This window comes from Nerophis ophidion, linkage group LG13 (assembly GCF_033978795.1).
Source record: "Nerophis ophidion isolate RoL-2023_Sa linkage group LG13, RoL_Noph_v1.0, whole genome shotgun sequence".
NCBI classification, from domain to species: domain Eukaryota; kingdom Metazoa; phylum Chordata; class Actinopteri; order Syngnathiformes; family Syngnathidae; genus Nerophis; species Nerophis ophidion.
In genome coordinates this window covers 41,596,271-41,613,335 of record NC_084623.1, presented here as the reverse complement: position 1 = coordinate 41,613,335, position 17,065 = coordinate 41,596,271, and the positions used below count along the sequence as shown (strand labels likewise).

At 38.2% G+C, this 17,065-nt stretch overlaps 1 protein-coding gene and 1 long non-coding RNA gene across 3 annotated transcripts in view; one reads left to right on the top strand and one right to left on the bottom strand.

Moving 5' to 3' along the window:
* Window positions 1–17,065, top strand: part of LOC133564583 (uncharacterized) — a 69,118-nt gene that overhangs the window by 31,662 nt on the left and 20,391 nt on the right. The window lies entirely within an intron of this gene.
* Window positions 8,662–17,065, bottom strand: part of mpzl3 (myelin protein zero-like 3) — a 31,529-nt gene continuing 23,125 nt past the window's right edge. The window contains exons 4-6 of the mRNA XM_061918973.1: window positions 12,861–13,017; window positions 9,765–9,834; window positions 8,662–9,426 (exon numbers count right to left, since the gene is read on the bottom strand). Of these exons, the coding sequence (XP_061774957.1) occupies window positions 9,346–9,426; window positions 9,765–9,834; window positions 12,861–13,017 (308 nt within the window). The 3' untranslated portion in view covers window positions 8,662–9,345. The remainder of the gene's footprint in view (window positions 9,427–9,764; window positions 9,835–12,860; window positions 13,018–17,065) is intronic.

The following is a 17,065-nucleotide window of genomic DNA, read 5'->3' as shown; positions in this document are numbered from 1 at the left end:
TAAACTGCCTCAAGTTGTTGCTTAGATTAAATAAAATGACAACTTTTCTTCTACATATAAAAAGTGCAACATTAAACAGTTTCAAGTCAACTCATCATGCTTAATTTATTACAGCAGTTGATTTTTTATTATGTAAATGTTATATTTGTATCAATATGTGATAGCAGGGACCCTGCCATTCAAAACTAGGCTGCTACATTACTAATGGTTAATGTAACTATAGCTGAAAAATAGTACAATAGATATAGGAGAGACTATTCATCCCTGAACACCATGGAGTTCAAGTAGGCTTTACGATGCACTTACATTATTATATACACTATCAGAGACAGAAACTCTTCATTTAACATCTTGTCCTTTTTTGCTGCTTCAACACAGCTCAATCAACACTGTCCGTAACACACACACACACCACAACATGAACTAACGTTATGCTAAAAGCTAATTAGCCTTCACCTTAAGCCAGGACTGCGAGTGAGCTGAGCTGAAGTTATTTTTTTAGAAGGTCAACGGGCTGGGCTCATAGTGATGTTTAGAAAGTAGTTGACTTGGAAGTGTTTAGTATAATTTGGGGAGAGTCCGCTGCTCACCTGCTAAACGCTTATCTGTTCGACGCTGAAGCGCTGACTAGATGCGCTCTGAATACGCACTGCTGATTGGCTTGTACCCCTACAGTTGTAACCAATCAGATGATTGTGTGGGTGGGACAATGCAGGGTGCTGTGCAGGAGACGGAGGCAGAACGGAGCGGAGCAGCCTGTTAAGACTTTATCATAGGCGGCTACTTCATATGTTTGTGTGGAACTCATTCGGTACTCCTCCGCACTGAACCAGAACCCCCGTATCAAACGGTTCAATACAAATACACGTACCGTTACACCCCTACAAATACAGTATATAAACACCAATGTACATTTCACAAATCCTTCCATCACAGGATCTAATAACAATGCTTGAAAGTCCTTTAAAAAAGGTAACAAAAAACTGTTCTATGGAGCATTGAAAAAAGTCCTGCAGTACACTATTTCAAATTATACATACGAATTAAGTTTTGCATCGTCGTAATGTTATTTGAACAGCTCCATTTATGATAACACACCAGTTTTGTACATAGACACAGAAGATAATTGTGACTTTAGGCTCAGACTGGAGCAGCTTTTTCAACCTCTTCTTTCATCCTGTTTAGGCTGCTTACAAAATGCCATGTCCATGTATATTACAAGTTATTTAAAGTGTGTGTATATGTGTGTGTGTGTATATATATATATATATATCATTATCCACAGTCAGGACGTCTGTGTGAATTAGCACTTGTTATGTTGCAAACACAAAGTAGACGAGGTTGCCTATGGGTGAAATAAGTTGCATGACATTAAGCCTCCATTCTTATAGTTGCTAGTTCAGCAAAAATAAAAAATAAATCTAGTCATATTCTGTGGCTAATAGCAACATAACCTCCTGTCACTCATAGAAATCAGCATACCTTCATTTTGTGTCCGTTTATCATCTTCTTTACTACTTTTTCTAAACTGAGCATCTGATGGCTTCTTTGGTCTTTTACTTTGATCCATGATTAAGATGAAGACTCAACATCATTATCTTTTTCATTCCCTTTTGCCAACACCATCCATTCGCCCTTTCAATCAACCGGAGTCACGTAGATGACTGCAGACTTCTTTTTTTCTTCATTATGCACATAACCAATTAATTAAACGTTGATCCCATTACACATATGGGTTTTTTTTAATGGAAAACCCTTGTGTTGTGGCCTCACTGGTCTGGGATCAGTCTACCCCCCAAAGCATTTTTGATTGAAAAAAAAGAGATAAAGATGTAAAATATAGCACTATGTCAACAGTTTTTGATTTTTTAAATTGTATAACAGTGCAAAATATTGCACATTTGTAGTGGTCTTTCTTGAACTATTTGGAAAAAAATATATAAAAATAACTAAAAACTTGTTGAAAAATAAACAAGTGATTCAATTATAAATAAAGATTTCTACACAAGTGAATTAATTATAAATAAAGATTTCTACACATTAACTTAAATTACCCTGAACACATTATTTTCCCAGAAAAATGTTTCTTCTCACAATGACAATATTTCACTCACGTTTAAGCCAATTTCCGTGATATTCTGCATTTAACAGCGGATTTCCTTTCCATTGGCCAATTATGTGACTGTTCGCTGTCACATCAACGCAGAAATCATATGCCTTATTATTATTTGTTGTTGAGTTTACTGATTATTGATTAGACATACTGGCTATGTGTCAAATAATAAGCAGCAACCACTGTGAGATCCCAAACTTCTAGTAGACATGATTGTTTTTCACTCATTTATACAATATACAGTATACAATATCCTACCCTAATACCTCATTGTGCAATATTACCCTTTTGAGTGCAATACGTCCGACACTAAATGTTATTACTTTATTACTCTGGTACTCTTGTTTTGTTCTGTATATTGTATAGTATTTTGTATATTTTACAGGATTGCTTATTGTTTTTATTGGCAAGTCTGTTTATTTCAATTCTTATTTTTTTTAACCTTTAGTACTACTTGTGTGATTTATTTTTATTCCATATTTTTTTCCACTACCGCACTTTAACACCCGTGGAGACACCCTTCCGACTATCAGGTACTATTAAACTCACTAAAACACTAGCAACACAATAGAAAGATAAGGGATTTACCAGAATTATCCTAGTAAATGTGTCTAAAAACATCTGAATCCGTCCCAATGCAATCATATTTTTTTTGTTGTTGTTTTTTCTAGTCCGTCGCTATCCTAAAACACAAATCTTTCATCCTCGCTCAAATTAATGGGGAAATTGTCGTTTTCTCGCTCCGAATAGCTCTTTTTGTTGGAGTCTCCCTTTAAAAACAATGTGAGGATGTGAGGAGCCATCAACGGGTGACGTCATCGTCTGCAACTTCTGTTAGCGACCAAAAGTTGCAAACTTTATCGTCGATGTTCTCTACTAAATCCTTTCAGCAAAAATATGGCAATATTGCGAAATGATCAAGTATGACACATAGAATGGACCTGCTATCCCCGTTTAAAAAAGAAAATCTCATTTCAGTAGGCCTTTAAGGCTTAAACTGTTTGTTTACATGTTTTTTTTTTTCCTTTGCTATTTGGGCTTATTGGACCCTAATTAGAATAAAAACTAAAAATCATCTTTATAATGTACTTAGTCCATAAGTAACAAACGTGTACTTCATGTGTAGTGAAATGCAAATTTTTATTTGTGCATTTTTTTTTTTTCAAATTCCATTGTATGTTATACTCTTCTGACACCACCAGATAGCAGTATAAGTGTCCATATGTCGACATAAGACCCCAATTCAGTAGTGTACACAAATTTGGAAATAAGACCTAAAAAGTGCTGTCCACGCATGTGGCCACTAAGGCCTTTAGAGGTTAACCGTTTTTAACGATTATTAGGTTTTCATGATCGTGGCAAGCCATAATCGAAATCAAAATGTGATTAACTGTCCAGCCCTAGCATCTAGTACAAATCCCAGATTTCTTTGGGAAAATGTCCTGTGAGGGGTCTGTGGTCCCCAATGACTGAGAACCAATGTAGGCAGGCAGGCTGTGTGGTGTCTTGACACATCACCCTCTCAATCATCCTATACCAAATGTTTGATCTTGGAACTCAGAGTACAATTACCCGTAAGAGCAGCGTTCATTTTCCCGTCATCCTTAATTGGATCAAATTGAACCTGACACGACACAAACACCTGTCCACAATGTCACTCAAGTGTGCCTCAAGGTGAAGTCGGACTTAATTCAACGTTTAAATCACACGCCAGTGTTACACACGTGTGTGTGGTTAGTGGGAACGTTGTGATCGTTGGTGTTCAAGATGTCGACTATTATCCATACACGTTTTGTCTAATCTTCATTTTAAATTGTTCCAGGTACTCTGATTACTGGTTTAGGGGATACCAGCTGCCTTTTTGTTAATTCATGGTTTCTGCAGGTATAAGCAAGTCTAATTTAATGCTTTTTAATGCTACTTAAAATAATTTTAATGCCCATGTCCTACTGCAGATAGTTATGATATACAGTCAAAAGCCTACAATTGCCTGGATAGACAAAATTGTCAGCATTTGACAATGATAATTTTGAAGGGTTAAAAAGTAAACATTAACTGGTACTCTCTCGCAAATTACAACTGGCTCAGATGACTGTTTAGTTACGTTGCTTTGTTGGTCCTGCCAAAGAAGTTTGACTCTGTTACCTGCTGCCTGCCTTTAATGGGCGAATTGTGATTGGCTAAATAGCATGTGTGATTTCACCGCATTGATGAGTTGAGTTTATACAAAAAAGTTCTATTTTGGTTTCATCTGACCACATGACATTCTCCCAATCCTCTGCTGTATCATCCATGTATCCATTTTGGTATAAACTCAACTCGTCGTGTTTGGAGGAAGAAGAATACTGAGGTGCATCCCAAAAACACCATACCTACTGTGAAGCATGGGGGTGGAAACATTTGGGGCTGTTTTTCTGCTAAGGGGATTAAGTGTTAAGGAAAGAATTATTCGGGCCATGTATCGTGAGATTTTGAGCCAAACCTCCTTCCCTCAGTTGGAGCTTTGAATGGTTGATCAAATACTTATTTTCCACCATAATTTACAAATAAATTCTTTAAAATTCCTACAACGTGAATTCCTGGATTTTTTTTTCACATTCTGTCTTTCACAGTTGAAGTGTACCTATGATGAAAATTACAGACCTCTGTCATCCTTTTAAGTGGGAGAACTTGCACAATCGGTGGCTGACTAAATACTTTTTTGCCCCACTGTATAAATAAATATATATTTATGTATATAAATATGTTTTCATATATATATATAAATGCAAATTATGACTAGTAACCCGTAAGTCAATCAAAAGTGCAGATTTTAAACGTTCAAATCAATTCTATAGTTTGAATATTTCCAGCGGGCCGCGTTGAAATGTTAATCAAGTTGTATTATGCCAAAGTAGCCCAGTTACCTGCCTTTTTATGCTGTTTTGCAAGACCCGTGTCACGTGACTTTAAACTTAACAACTCATTGGCTCGTTCTGAGACAGGATCGATTGCTTCAGACTTAAATTCACCAGATATGAGTCTTACTTTCTGAAGCAGCAAATTTTTCGACATTAAATTTTTTAGCACCGAATTTTTTAACATTGAATTGTTTTTCAATGAAATTGTCCACATAATTTGATGTGTAAAAAAAAATTATAATAAAAATAGAGTTACATAAATTCAGTGTCCAAAAAAAGCATTTGTAATAAAGACACAAATTAACCTCCATAAATGTTTGTATGTCAAATTGTTATTGAAATAAAGTTAGAGGGGAAAAAAAGAGCAGTGATTGGTCAGCTGGTTACGACATAATTTCTGGGGTTCATAAAGCCCACCTTCACCAACGATCTGTCCTACGGTTTTGAAGCAACATTGTGACTGTGATTAGTTCCAGCTCCAACATTACTGATAGTGTCGCTAGCACCACCACACTCAGGAAAACATGCACGTCTGCTCACACCAAAACAAAGATTGTGAATGACTGACGAGAAGCTTACTCTGTTGATGTAATTCCACTTTCAAATTAATAGGTGCTGAATGTGATGCAGAGTGAGACCTCTTGTAACCAGTTTGATGGTCAGAGACGAAGAAAGAAACAGACGTAGCAATTTATTGATGACGGCAAAGTTATCTAGCTGATTTCATTTATCGCTCCATTACCTGACTTATTGACCTACACTTGTATTAATTTGTCAATGCCTCCGGACATCAAATTTAATACCATTTAAAGCCTTAATTTTCGTTAAAAATAAACATTTAATGACCTGGGGAACCCCTGTAATTGTTATGCTTCAAATTGCAAGCAAACATTCAGGTTACAAGCCTCCCCACATCTAGTAAGCAGGGCTGGTTCTTGTTTTTTATGGTCCAATTTCAGCCTTTGATATTACTTACTATTACTATTGTTAAAGTCCTTAAGAGCCCCCGCCCCACCCCTCGGTGTGTTCACATGCACTATCAAACTAGTTATTGACTTCATTTAGTTAAAACTAGCTTTTTCAAACAACTTGTTAACAATAATGGCATTCCGAGTCGGGTCGGTCTCACGTCTTTGTCTTTTGAAATTGCTGGCATTAAAGTCTCACCAATGTGGAAACATGTTATTGATGAGGCAGGAGTTGAAGGTGGAAGTCCATCCAAAAGTAAAGATTGAGATTGTTGCGATTAAAATAGCATCAAGATTAGCTGCCTGTGAGCATTGTTCACCCTTGAAACCGCAAATCGGTGGATATCTTTATTGATTGCGACAATATAATAGAAAATAAGACATAAATGCACTGTAATGCATATAGTACATAAATAAAACTTAGTTTATGCAACAAAAAATGTCTAGATTTATTTTTTATTTATTTTACAAAAAATTTTTTTTATATCCACAAAGGAGTGAAGACAGAATATTTGAAGCACGATGTTGCAAGGGATTACTATAATCTGATCAGGGCATGGCAATTAAAACTATATCAATATATATTCTGATTGACACGTAATTGATATCAATAAAAAATGTGTTCAAAAAGACATTGGATAGTTACATGCAAGGTAGGTTGCATGAACAAAGGCACTCGCTCACTGACATGCTAGCAGCCAATCAGGCAACAGTATCAACTATCACTGTTTGGTTGTGCCATCTTGTTGTCTCACAGTTAAAGGCCTACTGAAACCCACAACTACCGACCACGCAGTCTGATAGTTTATATATCAATGATGAAATATTAATATTGCAACAGTTAAGTTGACTAAATTACAATTTTTTATTTCCCGCGGAGTTTCTTGTTGAAAACGTCGCGGAATGACGACGCGTATGATGACGTGTGTTTGTGACGTTATTGGTTGGAGGGGAAATATTAGCTCAGCACCACTTACGGCTAAAAGTCGTCTCTTTTCATCGCATAATTACACAGTATTCTGGAAATCAGTGTTGCTGAATCTTTTGCAATTTGTTCAATTAATAATGGACACTATAAAAAACAATGCTGTTGGTGGAAAGCGGTGTATTGCAGCTGTCTTTAGCACCGAGACACAGCCGGTGTTTCTTTGTTTGTTGTAAAGCTTTAACACAGAGCGGCCAAGCTAACATGTTTCTCTGCGTCAACCAGCATGTTTTGGGATGGGAAAATTGTGATATATATCTTACCGGAGACATCAGTGGATTATGCATCCTCCTGTAGTAGCTGTCAAAGAAGGCAGCTGTGAGCTTGGCTCCTCTCTGAGACACTGGCGTGTTCACTGCAGCCATCCGACTTTGAGGTATGTCTTTACAATCTCACTAAAACACTATTAAAACAATAAGCAGATAAGGGAGCTTCCAGAATTATCCTAGTAAATGTGTATAATTATATCTGAAACGCTCACACTGCCAACTGCCCGGAGCTGTCGCTTTTTATTTTAATTTATTTTTTATTTTATTTTCTAGTCCTTCACTATCAATATCCTCATCCAGAAATCTTTCATCCTCGATCTAATGTGGAAATTGTCACTTTCTCGGTCCGAATTGCTCTTACTGCTGGTGGCTCACATTATAAACAATGTGAGGATGTGAGGAGCCCTCACACCGGTGACGTCACACGCACATACTTCCGGTCCAGGCAAGGCATTTTTATTAGCGACCAAAAGTTGCGAACTTTATCGTCGATGTTCTCTACTAAATCCTTTCAGCAAAAATATGGCAATATCGCGAAATGATCAAGTATGACACATAGAATGAACCTGCTATCCCCTTTTAAATAAGAAAATCTAATTTCAGTAGGCCTTTAAATCTTTGCATGGGGTGAGAAGAGAAACTAAAAATGAGTGCTGCAGGGAGCGAATAAATTGTCACAAAAACAGGAAAAGTCAACTTAACAGTATGGCAGTTTTTGAGATTAAAAAAAAAAAACAGAACTTGGTTTGACCAATTTGGATCACCTAGCAATAAACCTGCAAAAAATATTTATCATGTTTCTCTGTTTACATTTTGCAACATTTTGTTGCTGTTTATTAATCACTTCTTACATATTTCTATCTAAATCAATGTGATTTTAGAATTTTGATTTCCCTGATTTGTTGAGTGTTTTCCAAGGTTGTGTTGACTTTTGCCTTGATAGTTGAAACGATTATAATCAAAGGAAGGTTATGTTTTAAATAAAAATGTTTACATTTAATATTTTTCTCCTCCTCCTTATTTTTGATAGGTCATACAAATATCAATAATCAGCTGTATCGACCAATATGAAACACTTATATCGCGATACAGTTTCCAGGCTTAGGGCCCAGCCATAAATCAGATTTATTTGGTGGTATCAGGACACTCCTATGTAAAATATAACATACTAATTTGATTTAGAGCACCTCCCTAATAAAATGGTTGTGGACACACTGAGCCCAAAAGCTGGTAAGCAACAGGCCCTTTCAAAAGTTGCAGTTTTTTGAATATTGTTTCTTCCTGCCATTAGTAAGCTGTTGCCATGGTAGTTCACGATGAAGCAGGCACGATAATTGTTACAGCACAGCTATGTTTGCATTATTCAAGCCTAAGGACTGAGAACCAGCTCTGTAAGAAATTGAAAAAGAGACAGAATGAGGACTCATTGCTTTTTGACTCTTTTATTATTCCTACAGGCTTTTATTAAGTGTTTTAATCACTCTCAAACACCGCAACTGCGTGACAGATTCTACGGGAAAGTGCCAAATGTTCCAGCCTGTCCTTGGGAGTTTTTAAAGGAATATTCAAGAACATTCATAAATACTGAACGAGTTCCATTCATGAATAGTTCAGCAGAGCAAACAGAAAGGGGATGAACATTGTGGCTGTATGCAATCAGCTTCGCCAAGAGACATACTGTACTAGCCACAAATTGTTTGCATTATCTTGACAAAGTCTGTCTCTCATGTCACGCTTGTCTCTTCATTAACGCAAATTAATCTAGTCGTCAAAATTGACTTCAGCAAATGAGTTTCTAAAACATATATTGGGACTTTTTCCTAACTTCAATCCTGTATAGACAGTATACACTATGTGCAGTCATAACATTATTAGGGCATCTAAATCAGTATTGATATTTCACTCCCAGACATGAATCATACCGTATCCAAAAAAAGGGGAAAATACAACAAAAAAAGAAACCTATGACACAGGCAATAAATTAGAGAATATAAACCTTCATAATATTACATGCACGTGTATGCTAAACTGACCTGAAGGGTTGACACGTGCATTAATTCAGCATTGATTTCCATTCAGCAGGTCGCAACGAGTGAGCCAGCAGGAATCTCTAGCACTGAGACTCGGCATAATCTTCATGAATTGGCGTATTCGTTTTCATGTCCATGTAATCGTTCTCACTCTCAGAGTCCTGGACACAAAGACATTTGGAAAACATGACATGACGGAAGACTACTAAGGTCAACAGTCTTGGCATGCAAAATTAGACGTGTGAAAGAGACCTGGCAGAAGGGTAAAGGCTGAGGGGATTCATATGGGCCCATTTTTCGCTGTTTACCTGACACATGAACCGTGACAAATTGAGAGGGTGAACTATCCACGTTAGTCGCCAGATGGTGTGTTTTGTGGCGATTCCAACTTTCATTTCAGCAGACTGCATTGCCAAATGATTAACCCCCTCCTCCTCCTGTGGGAGATCCACCCAAGAATGGGGCCACATGAATCCCTTCCCTGCTGTGTGTACTGTACCGTCAGATATAGGTCGCAGCATGTGCAACCCGTCGGCTTTCCTCCTGCTGGGTAAATGTCTTCCTCCTCTCTGATGAGTGTAGAAGGGTCAAGAGTCAGTCGCCGTAAGAGTTACTAATATTGTTACAATTTCAATCATAGCACCAACAGAGCGAGAAAGATAGGGTCATGTCAAGCTTTACATAATTATATCAAATGTTGCCCCTTTTAAGGAACATTTAAGACAATGGTATATATATATATATATATATATATATATATATATATATATATATATATATATATATATACATATACACACATACATACATATCACTTTTCAAATTAACAGGTGCTGAATGCAAATCATTTTCAACCCATATTCAGTTGAATATGGTACAAAGATAACATATTTGATGTTCAAACTGATAATCATTTTTTTGTGTTTTTTTTGCAAATAATCATTAACTTTAGAATTTGATGCCAGCAACACGTGACAAACAAGTTGGGAAAGGCGGCAATAAATACTGATAAAATTGACGAATGCTCATCAAACACTTATTTGGAACATCCCACAGGTGTGCAGGCTAATTGGGAACATTTGGGTGCCATGATTGGGTATAAAAACTGCTTCCAAAAAATGCTCAGTCTTTCACAAGAAAGGATGGGCCAAGGTACACTCTTTTGTCCACAACTGCGTGAGCAAATAGTCAAACAGTTTAAGAACAACGTTTCTCAAAGTGCAATTGCAAGAAATTTAGGGATTTCAACATCTACGGTCCATAATATCATCGAAAGGTTCAGAGAATCTGGAGAAACCACTCCACGTAAGCGGCATGATCGGAAACCAACATTGAATGACCGTGACCTTCGATCCCTCAGACTGCACTGTATCAAAAACCGACGTCAATCTCTAAAGGATATCACCACATGGGCTCAGGAACACTTCAGAAAACCACTGTCACTAAATACAGTTCGTTGCTACATCTGAAAATGAAAGTTAAAGCTCTACTATCCAAAGCGAAAGCCATTTATCAACAACATCCAGAAACGCCACTGGCTTCTCTGGGCCCGAGATCATCTAAGATGGACTGATGCAAAGTGGAAAAGTGTTCTGTGGTCTGACGAGTCCACATTTCAAATTTTGGGGGGAAATATTCGACATCGTGTCATACGGACCAAAGGGGAAGCGAACCATCCAGACTGTCATCGACGCAAAGTTCAAAAGCCAGCATCTGTGATGGTGTGGGGTTGCATTAGTGCCCTAGGCATGGATAACTTACACATCTGTGAAGGCACTATTAATGCTGAAAGGTACATACAGGTTTAGGAACAACATATGCTGCCATCTAAGCGGCTTCTTTTTCATGGACGCCCCTGCTTATTTTAGCAACACAATGCCAAGCCTGCAGTCCAGACCTGTCTCCCATCGAAAATGTGTGGCACATTATGAAGCGTAAAATACGACAGATGAGACCCCGGACTGTTGAACGAGTGAAACTCTACATAAAACAAGAATGGGAAAAAATTCCACTTTCATAGCTTCAACAATTAGTTTCCTGAGTTCCCAAATGTTTATTGAGTGTTGTTAAAAGAAAAGATGATGTAACGCAGTGGTGAACATGCCCTTTCCCAACTACTTTGGCACGTGTTGCAGCCATGAAATCCTAAGTTAATTATTATTTGCAAAAAAATAAATAAAGTTTATGAGTTTGAACATCAAATATCTTGTCTTTGTAGTGCATTCAATTGAATATGGGTTGAAAAGGATTTTTAAATCATTGTATTCCGTTTATATTTAAATCTAACGCAATTTCCCAACTCATGGAAACGGGGTTTGTATATAAAACATTGATGGAGGCTTTTGGATGTTTTTTAGAGTACTTTATAGGCGGAATAGAGCGACTTTCATAGGACAGGCTACATTTTTAGCTGACTTTTGCTAACATTTATTTATGAGTTAGAGTACATAAAAAACGTGTGTGCTCGTCTCACATAAAGATTGTAAGTGATAGGCAAAATTCCCAAAACAAGTGCAGTTCCCCTTTAATGAATATTCCACGTTCCAATCGTGACGCATCAAAAATTATATATTTTTCCCAGCTCTAATCAAGTTATTGTAACAGACAATAAATTTGTATTTTGCTAGGAGTTAGCTAGTGTTTTTTGTCCCCATGGTGGGTTATGTTCCAGTTATACTCCATAAAAGGCTGCCTAAACGTGTATTTATTCACTTAATACCGGCAGTGTTACACAGTGTGCTGTTACAGCTCAGATGGCAAATTGCTTGGTAAGAGGAAGAAATGAGACAGACACAGAGTTCCTCGTTCTTTGACCATTGTATGAACAAATATGCACACACATAATACATTCGATCAAGTAACTCCTTGTCTATGGTATGTACCCCAGACTACTATCCACTGCTTTAACAACAAAAGGGATTCTTTGTTTAGACATTAGATTCCAGAAAACAGACTAGTTTTTACGTGCAATGTTTGGCGTACAGCGTACGAAGATTGAGGTAAATATTTCGCCAAATCCGAATCATACAAAAAGTGGGTTGTACAAAACCAAGGTACTTCTGTATTGCGATAAGTGTATACTTATAATGTAAACTAGGGAACAGAGGTTTTGTGTACGGAAAGGCTAGAACATTTGTCAGTACGTGTGCATTGTACTGCTTTCGTTTGTTCCGAGCATGTGTTCAGCTACTAGAAAGACTGTCTCTAGACTGCTCTCATTTCTCAATAAGAATTAGTATTCTGCAGTTACATTCGTGCATTTCAATGTGATAAGGTTTAGCCTGGAGGCTCAGAATCCACTGCTATTCCGTTGTCTTTTGTAGTTTGAATTTGTGTATTGTTGACGGTTAGGACTTGTTAGTATTTTCCGCAGACTACGTAGAATTAAAGAAAAATACGAGTTGTTTTTAATTGATAGTTAATTTTAAAAATGAATTAACCAAGGGAATTTACTCAGCGGTCCATCCCTACCTGAAACTTTGATTATTCTTTAACCTTTAGCAAATAAGCAGTTCAGAGGCTACTCTATACAACCAAATGCCTGGGCAACCCTCAGGAGACTCACTCCAATGATTGGTTGAACCAAGATACTCACCCTTCTGTGATCTCTATGGCTGATCTGTAGCCTTTAGATTGGCTGTGCTGTCTCCTGGGGCAAAACATCCGTCCAATCAGAAGCAGGGTGAGGATAGTGGAAGGGATAAGGATGAGAAACAGGAGGACCGCAACATCGGAGAAACGAATGCTTGGTGCTGAGGAGAAAACGATGACACACATGCCTTAGAGAACATATCAACAAGCTGCTTCGGAGCTAACCCTTGGCTAGACTGGACTGTTACCAATCATACATTGTACATAGGGACATGCGATATGGCCTAATATCTATTACCATATATAATGCTGCTTCCCGCAATAACAATATATATGACCATGTAGTATTTGGAGTGTAAATGATAATTGGTTTCAAAACAAGTTACAGAGGGTCCAAATTTGGATGGCAACATTTGCGGTTACATATTGTGTTATATCCACTTCCATTATTTTCTCAAAAAAGCTATAATTAATCTACTCACCAATTTATTGCTAATATCTGTTTGCTTGGTTACATAGTTCTATTTATACTTCTGTTAAAATGTAATAAACACCTATTGTTCAGTTGTTTAGATACTTTACATTAGTTTTTGGCGGTATTACAAATCTGGGCATTGATCCAATACGAAGTAGTAACAGGGGAGAGTACTTGTTACATGAATGTTGATATTGATACTTCAATTTTTTAAGATAATTGAATGATTACATTTTTATCACAATTCTAAACAGAAAAACATAGGATGGCTGTGTAACAATATCAATTCAATATTTAAATCTTTTGTACAGGGACTTTTTTCCTGAGTTTGTAAACAATAACAACAAAATATATTTTTGACAAAGATGAAGAAAAAAATTATCTAACCACTCTAGTATCGACCAAATAATGATAGTATACTTGGTATTGCTACTGTCTATATTTGTATTGACCGGCCCACCTTTGTTTACGTTCAAGAGTTCTAATTTGGGGTTTGTGATTAGTTTACCCTCCTACAGTGTGTAGTGTAGCAATAGCAAGTTTATCTATTCCTCGTTTTCCGGTGATAATGATACTTGTAAGAAACAGTTAATTTGCCGTCATGGAGGCGAGTATTACTGACTAGAAGTGGCTCTGCACTGCAAAAGGACGTTAGCCGCCAGCTAGAACGCAACATTGCGTTAAGAAGGTGGTCGTTTGCTTGTTGCTGTTGTCACCTTTGCAGACACGCCTAGAATGTGTCAACAACATGCATTATCACAATAGTAATAAAAGCGCAATGGTGGGACAAATTGTATATTATTTTTATTGTATGTCATCTGTATTGCACAATCCTAATTGCACACGCCAATTCCACAAGACTTTTTGCTTTATTATTTTCTTAGTAACTTACATATAACTGATATAGTGTACGGGTCAGTGTACATCAGGGGTCACCAACGCGGTGCCCGCGGGCACCAGGTAGCCCGTAAGGACCAGATGAGTAGCCCGCTGGCCTGTTCTAAAAATAGCAGCACTTACCAGTGAGCTGCCTCTATTTTTTTTAATTTTATATATTTACTAGCAAGCTGGTCTCGCTTTGCTTGACATTTTTAATTCTAATTCTAAGAGAGACAAAACTCAAATAGAATTTGAAAATCCAAGAAAATATTTTAAAGACTTGGTCTTCACTTGTTTAGATAAATTCATTTATTTTTTTACTTTGCTTCTTATAACTTTCAGAAAGACAATTTTAGAGAAAAAATACAACCTTAAAAATGATTTTAGGATTTTTAAACACATATACCTTTTTACCTTTTAAATTCCTTCCTCTTCTTTCCTAACAATTTAAATCAATGTTCAAGTAATTTTTTTTTTTTTTATTGTAAAGAATAATAAATACATTTTAATTTAATTCTTCATTTTAGCTTCTGTTTTTTCGACAAAGAATATTTGTGAAATATTTCTTCAAACTTTATGATTAAAATTCAAAAAAATTACTCCGGCAAATTTAGAAAATCTTCCATCCATCATCTTCCGCTTATCCGAGGTCGGGTCGCGGGGGCAACAGCCTAAGCAGGGAAACCCAGACTTCCCTCTCCCCAGCCACTTCGTCTAGCTCTTCCCGGGGGATCCCGAGGCGTTCCCAGGCCAGCCGGGAGACATAGTCTTCCCAACGTGTCCTGGGTCTTCCCCGTGGCCTCCTACCGGTTGGACGTGCCCTAAACACCTCCCTAGGGAGGCGTTCGGGTGGCATCCTGACCAGATGCCCGAACCACCTCATCTGGCTCCTCTCGATGTGAAGGAGCAGCGGCTTTACTTTGAGTTCCTCCCGGATGGCAGAGCTTCTCACCCTATCTCTAAGGGAGAGCCCCGCCACACGGCGGAGGAAACTCATTTCGGCCGCTTGTACCCGTGATCTTATCCTTTCGGTCATGACCCAAAGCTCATGACCATAGGTGAGGATGGGAACGTAGATCGACCGGTAAATTGAGAGCTTTACCTTCCGGCTCAGCTCCTTCTTCACCACAACGGACCGGTACAACGTCCGCATTACTGAAGACGCCGCACCGATCCGCCTGTCGATCTCACGATCCACTCTTCCCTCACTCGTGAACAAGACTCCTAGGTACTTGAACTCCTCCACTTGGGGCAGGGTCTCCTCCCCAACCCGGAGATGGCACTCCACCCTTTTCCGGGCGAGAACCATGGACTCGGACTTGGAGGTGCTGATTCTCATTCCGGTCGCTTCACACTCGGCTGCGAAACGATCCAGCGAGAGCTGAAGATCCCGGTCAGATGAAGCCATCAGGACCACATCATCTGCAAAAAGCAGAGACCTAATCCTGCGGTTACCAAACCGGAACCCCTCAACGCCTTGACTGCGCCTAGAAATTCTGTCCATAAAAGTTATGAACAGAATCGGTGACAAAGGACAGCCTTGGCGGAGTCCAACCCTCACTGGAAATGTGTTCGACTTACTGCCGGCAATGCGGACCAAGCTCTGGCACTGATCGTACAGGGAGCGGACCGCCACAATAAGACAGTCCGATACCTCGTACTCTCTGAGCACTCCCCACAGGACTTCCCGAGGGACACGGTCGAATGCCTTCTCCAAGTCCACAAAGCACATGTAGACTGGTTGGGCGAACTCCCATGCACCCTCAAGAACCCTGCCGAGAGTATAGAGCTGGTCCACAGTTCCACGACCAGGACGAAAACCACACTGTTCCTCCTGAATCCGAGGTTCGACTATCCGACGTAGCCTCCTCTCCAGTACACCTGAATAAACCTTACCGGGAAGGCTGAGGAGTGTGATCCCACGATAGTTGGAACACACCCTCCGGTCCCCCTTCTTAAAGAGAGGAACCACCACCCTGGTCTGCCAATCCAGAGGTACCGCCCCCGATGTCCACGCGATGCTGCAAAGTCTTGTCAACCAAGACAGCCCCACAGCATCCAGAGCCTTGAGGAACTCCGGGCGGATCTCGTCCACCCCTGGGGCCTTGCCACCGAATCTTTAGAATCAAATTTAAATCTTATTTCAAAGTCTTTTAAATTTCTTTTAAAATTTTTGTTCTGGAAAATCTAGATAAAATAATGATTTGTCTTTGTTAGAAATAAAGATTGGTCCAACTTATTATATAAATGCAGATTGGATTTTAACCCATTTAAAACCTGTCATCAAAATTCTAAAATTAATCTTAATCAGGAAAAATTACTAAGGATGTTCTATATATTTTTTTTTTTCAAAAAGATTCGAATTATCTAGTTTTTCTGTTCTTTTTTTCTGTTGAATTTTGAATTTTAAAGTGTCGAAATTGCAGATAAACTTTCAAAATTTAAATTTTTTTTCCTGTTTTCTCCTCTTTTTAACCGTTTAATTAAGTGTTTTTTCATCATTTATTCTCTACAAAAAACCTTCCGTAAAAGGAAAAAAAATGGACGACGGAATGACAGACAGAAATACCCATTTTATATATATATATATATATATATATATATATATGTATATATATATTTATTATAAGGTAAATTGAGCAAATTGGCTATTTCTGGCCATTTATTTAAATGTGTATCAAACTGGTAGCCCTTCGCATTGATCAGTACCCAAGTAGCTCTTGGATTCAAAAAGGTTGGTGACCCTTGGTGTACATAACACCTGTAAAATTATGGGTGAGTCACCCAGCATGTTGCTGGCAGTGGAATAAAACCATTCACTACCATGCTCATATTGCCACTGTTAAAGCCCAGAC